A 6,000-nucleotide genomic window follows, 5' to 3' on the forward strand; every position below is an offset into this window, starting at 1 on the left:
CACCTTAGAGACTAACAAATTTATTAGAGCATAAGCTTTCGTGGGCTACAACCCACTTCTTCTATATGCATCCGAAGAAGTGGGTTGTAGCCCACGAAAGCTTATGCTCTAATAAATTTGTTAGTCTCTAAGGTGCCACAAGTACTCCTGTTATTTTTGCGGATACAGACTAACACGGCTGCTACTCTGAAACCTGTCAGTATATTACTTTGTTACACTTCTGTTGCAAGTGACTCATTTAAGAGTTCATCTCAGTGTGGTTGCCTTATTGAACATACAAATGTACAAAATTTATAGTTAAAAGTAAATATGACAAATAGTTCAGTTAATGTGGGCCCCCAGTCTCCTCTCTGTGAAGTGGGGAGAAGAGAGATGAAGAAAAGTAAAATGGGATGGAAAATCCCCCTCTCCTTCCCTGAGCCAATCCCACTATAGTCCATGGGAGCAGAAAAAAAGTAGGCCTGGAAAGGAGCCATGTCATATGAGATGATCTTTTCAAAAGATGAAGAGAATGCAGTTGGCAAGCCTAGTGGGAGTTTAACGCTGCTAGGACTATCATTAACTCCTGCCTTTCATTGCCCCATCTCCAAGGTTTAGGTGCAGATATGTCGTCTTTTTGGAAGAGGGCAGAAAAGTAATGCATAGCCTTCATAAGAACGATTATACTGGGTCAGACCAATGGTCCATCTGGCCCAATAGCCTGTCTTCCAACAGTGGCCAATGCCACATGCTTCAGAGGGAATGAAGAGAACAGGGAACTATTGAATGATCATCCCCTGTTGTCCACTTTCAGGTTCTGGCAATTAAAGGCTTAGGACACCCAGAGCATGGGGTTACATCCCTGACTATCTTGACTAATAGCCATTGATGGACCTATCCTCCATGAACTTAGCTAATTCTTTTTTGAACCCAGTTATACTTTTGGCCTGCACAACACCCGTTGGCAATGAGTTCTGCAGGTTGATTGTGCATTGTGTGAAGTAGTACTTCCTTTTGTTTTTTGTTTTGTTTTGTTTTCAATCTGCTGCCAGTTAATTTTATTGGTTGACCCTTGGTTCTTGTGTTATGTGAAGGGGTAAATAACATTTCCTTATTCACTTTCTCCACACCAGTCATGATTTTATAATCTCTATCATATCCCCACTTAGTCATCTCTTTTCCAAGCTGAATACTCCCAATCCTTTTAATCTCTCCTCATATGGAAGTTGTTCTGTCCCTCTACTAATTTTTGTTGCCCTTCTCTGTACCTTTTCCAATTCTAATATATCGTTTTTGAGATGTGGCAACCAGAACTGCATGCAGTATTCAAGGTCTGGGTGTACCATGGATTTATTGAGTGTCATTATGATATTTTCTATCGTCTTATCTGTTCTCCAAGGGTTTAGTATTTTTAGTTCTTGTGGATCAGTGTAGTTGGAGGCTGAACAGGTTTTGGTACCTGAGTGGCTCTGTGGTATCTGCTTCCCTCCAAATCCCAACTTCCCCCCACAGGAATTGATCATTGTTAACATTGCAAAGTTTATCTCCTGGCGTTTCCTAGATGATCTGTCTTTTTCCATGGTTTTTACTGTGGGGTCCACAATATTCTCCGGTGCCTTTCAGTTCCAATTGTTTGCAGTGTTGTTGTAGCTGTGTTGCCCCAGAGAGAGGGGAGACACAAAGTAGTTGAGATAATATCTTTTACTGAATCGACTTACACAGGGTTTTCTTCAGGGCTGGCCTTCTAATGTCCTTCATAACAAGTGAAATTTGATTTAATCAGTAAAGTAACAATTCCAATATGCTGGATAAAGATGTAAAAGGGACTGTGTGGAAGGAAAGTCTTTGGTCATCAAAAGAGAAAAACATGATTCAAGTCAGTTCCATATTAACAAGCTAATGCTTAAATCAATGCAGCTTTATTTTCTAAAGAGTACTTTAGAATGCATTCTGGACAGTGGTAGGAAACCCCTTTTTATGCTATCACATAGCAAGTTTGTTGACATCCGCTTATAGGGTAAGAACAGCTGATAAATTTAAAAGTCTAAAAAGCAATAACTTTTGGCAGTATAGTAAATGTTACAAAGAAATACTGTGGGGAGATTTAAGATATTTAAGAGAGTTTCTTGAACCAAGAAATGGATTAACAAGGGTTTCGTTGAGATGCTTTAAAGGAAAGAATATTTAAAATGCAAGAACAGTAGTTGCAAGTTATTTAAAAACAATTACAATTTGTTTTAGGAGAGCTAGCTACATGTTATAAAGACTTCTATTAAAATAGTCAAAATGGAGATAGCTGAACAGTCAAAGCAAGGGGAATCTTTTAGGGTATGTCTACACTGCAGTTAAAAACCTGCAGCTGGCCCATACCAGTTGACTCGAGCTCATGGGGCTCAGACTTACGGGGCTGTTAAATTGCAGTGTAGATGTTCGGGCTCAGAGTGTAGCCCAAGCTCTGGGATTCTCCCACCTTGCAGGGTCCTAGAGCCCGGCTCCAGCCCCAGCCCGAATGTCTACACGCAATTAAACACCCCCTTAGCCTGAGCCCCTTAGCCCGAATCAGCTGCCACGGCCAGCCATAGGTTTTTAATTGCAGTGTAGACATACCCTTAGTAACTTTTTTTAAAGGAAAATCTTTTAAAATCCAAAATTTTCGATTAAATTGATCAGTTAATAATATTCATCCCATGCTCTGTGTGCCTTTCCACAGTCAAATTGTATAATTTTTTTTGCATAATACTGTAAAATGTTGCTAATGTACCAAAATGCTGAGTGGTATAGTAAGTAATTGGATACACTATTAAAAATATGTATGAAACTAAAGATACAGAACTGGAAGGAATAAACTTCTTAATTAACTGATTCATATACATTTGCTAAAAAGCAAAATGGTATGTATTGATTTAATGAATATAGAAACTAGTTCTTTCTGCATCTTCAATAATTGGCTCTTCGCTGTAGCAGACAAAGGTCTACTGACTAGAAGCCAAATCTAGACAAATTCAGACTAGAAATAGGCGGCACATTTTTAACAGTAATGGTAATTAACTACTGGAGCCACTTACCAAGGGTCCTGGTGGATTCTCCGTCACTGGTAATTTTAAAATCAAGATTAGATCTTTTTCTAAAACGTATGACCCAGTTCAAAACAGGAATTATTTCAGGTAAATCCTCTGGCCTGTTTATACAGGAGGTCAGACTAAATGATCACAGTGTGGTCCCTGCTGACGTTATCTATGAATCTGAGCATGACACAGGTTTTGACGATTAATACAATAATATTAATACAATGGTTAGTACAGTGTCCCTCCTGTGTTGCATTGCATTCCTGACAGGATCTGAATAAAAATAATTCAAGCTTCTTGATTTATTTTCCATTTTATTTATGGTTTGACAGATATTAATTATCTTATAGCATCTAAAGTATACTAGTCACTTTACAGCACACAGAAAAGATACTTCCGTGCCTTGAACAGCTTCAAGTCAAAGGCCCTGATTTTGCAGTCTGAGTCCAATGGGCAGATTCCTGCTCTCAGGTGGATCATAAGGGTCCACTCATATTAATCAGATTGCAGAAGTAGGGCATAAATATTCTGTATGCATAAATATTAGGTTTGCTTTGGTTTTATTTCCCTATTAATGTAATTTTTTCCCCCTGCCTCTTTTGTGTATTTCCATGACTTATTGGTGGTGATATGTATTTTGTGCTCTAAAGGGAAAACATTTGATTTAACACTGTGAATTCACACTCTAGTGAATTTCCAGGATTACAGTTTATTGCTAAAATCAAAACAGGTGAAGTTGTGCTGGTGCCTCTGCCTCCTTCCAATGTGGGTGGAACAGAAATTGTCACCACCATATAACCCATCCCTGTTCTGGCTTGAGTCTTTGGGGCATGGGGTTATGCAGTTCTCCCCCACTGGCTCATGGAGAATGTGCATGCTGGCCTCTCTGCCCATTACTCCCTAGGCCACATTTTGCCAGTCAGTTCTTGGGCTGGCTCCACAAAAGTGCTGACTAGTGAAGCTATACTGTAGTTTCTTGTCTTCTAAAGTAATAAGTATTTTGCTTTTCCTGAAGTTACAGATATGATTTGTAGAGAAGCAGTTTAATTTGCACTGGGTAACTACGTACCTGCCTTGTTCCTGTTTGTCCTGAAACGTATAGTGTGCTTTTAAGGTTTTGTTGAGTTAGTATTTTGTAGTCAATGGTAGTTGAGAAGGAGGAATAACATTTTATCAACAAAGCACAGAAACATGCCATGTTGGTACAGAAATTTAATCAGTTTTTATGTAGAAAACATGCCTAGTAATGTAATCAGTAGCAGAGCTATTGTGTTTAAAGTATACAAGTTTAAAAATACAAAACAAAACCCTTAATTTCCTGGAGTTTCTCTCATTTGTCTTTTGAAATACTTTTGTGTAAAGCCTAAATGTGATAGCCATCTTTAGCCAACATAGGAACTAACTGTTCTGGGCTTGAACATGAGTAGGTGGAATAGAACACATGGAAGCCTGCAGTGAACTGTAAACAGTGTGTCTCCATTCTGGAGTAGAGGTGACATCAAGAAAGCACAAAGTAAAAATCTTATGTATGTTTGGAATGTAAATAATTTTGAGTTCAAACTAGAGAGGCAGAAAACTTGGACAACAAAACGATTGAAGTTTTTTTTAACCATTACATTAAACAGTGTGCCTCTAAAATACACCACATTTTAAAGCTGCAATGCTAGAACCTAAAGATATCATGCTGAACAAACTGCTATAACAAAACCTTAATGGTAACATTTTTACATTACGTTTCACATGCGTCTGACGAAGTGGGTATTCACCCACGAAAGCTTGTGCTCCAATACGTCTGTTACTCTATAAGGTGCCACAGGACTGTTTGTTGATCTTTACATTAGAATTCTCTGCTGAAAACATAGCTTTTTATGCTCAAATAACATGATGGATGCATGTATAAGAACCTTAGTTTAATCAAATTCATGCAATGTAGATAAAATAAAAAACTTAATTTCTGTGGTACCTGAGTGCTTGACAGTTTAACGGGGAAGATTTCTGTAAACTGTAAATATTGCATGTAAGTTATCTTGTTCCTTTTCGTGTTTATGTCTAGAACTGTACAGTTTTTACTACATGTAGCTCAGGAACTGTCCTGACTTTGTTAATGTTGAACCATTTTTGCGGGCCAGTTGGAATTCTAACTCAAGTCTGTTTTGTAAATATTCCAGTCAGGGCAGCAGAAGAAACAGCAGGAAGCTGAGAAGCAACATCATCAGGAGAGGAAAAATATCAGGCGTTCAGCTAGCCACCTCAAGAGTAAACGTGGTAGAAGAGGACCATTTTAATTTCTTCTTAAAGAAGCTGCTTTACTTTCACTTGTCACCTGGAAAGTGGGACTTTACAGCACAGGCGTACTCCTTTTTGTATCTAAAAGGTGGACATAAGAAAACTAGAACCTGTTAAACTGTATGTGAGCTAATAAGTTCACAAAATGCTTGGAGTATTTGGAGAAGACACAAGGACAGTGTTACAAACTCAGTCTTGGTTTTGACTTGTGAACGAAGCAGCAGTGATTGGTTATTGTGTAACCCTGGATGTGATTTATATGAAAGTCCTGTCTGTGCAAACAGGACCTTATCTGTCTATTTAATTTGAGAAACAGTGGTTTATTTTTTTAGCATCATGAAATGTTCACTGTTTAAATGTGGATTGAAAAGTTTTAGGCTGCTAAGACCTGAGATCAAGGGTTAAGTCATTTTTCCCTATAATAGCTGACATCATAAACACACAAAATAGGAATCACCATAGCTTTGGGTATTGCTGTTGTCCTGATAGCAGATGAAATCACACACAACCCTGAGCATTGGCTTTGGTATGTACTGGTAAGTAAGGCCATGATTCAGCAAAGTAGTTAAGTGCCTAAATGTCTGCAAGTTGAAGTCAGTGAGACTAGTTGCATGTGTAAAGTTAGGCACATGATTAGTACCTTGATGAATCGAGGCTTAAATTAGGAAGC

General features: G+C 38.4%; 1 protein-coding gene across 1 annotated transcript in view; it reads left to right on the forward strand.

Annotated features, from left to right (window-relative positions):
• NOL10 (nucleolar protein 10) overlaps window positions 1-5,329 on the forward strand; it is an 83,190-nt gene extending 77,861 nt beyond the window's left edge. Inside the window, exon 21 of the mRNA XM_065401384.1 lies at window positions 5,213-5,329. Within this exon, the coding sequence (XP_065257456.1) occupies window positions 5,213-5,329 (117 nt within the window). The remainder of the gene's footprint in view (window positions 1-5,212) is intronic.
• Window positions 5,330-6,000: the final 671 nt, after the last annotated feature.

The sequence above is a fragment of the Emys orbicularis genome, chromosome 3 (genome assembly GCF_028017835.1).
Source record: "Emys orbicularis isolate rEmyOrb1 chromosome 3, rEmyOrb1.hap1, whole genome shotgun sequence".
NCBI classification, from domain to species: Eukaryota; Metazoa; Chordata; order Testudines; family Emydidae; genus Emys; species Emys orbicularis.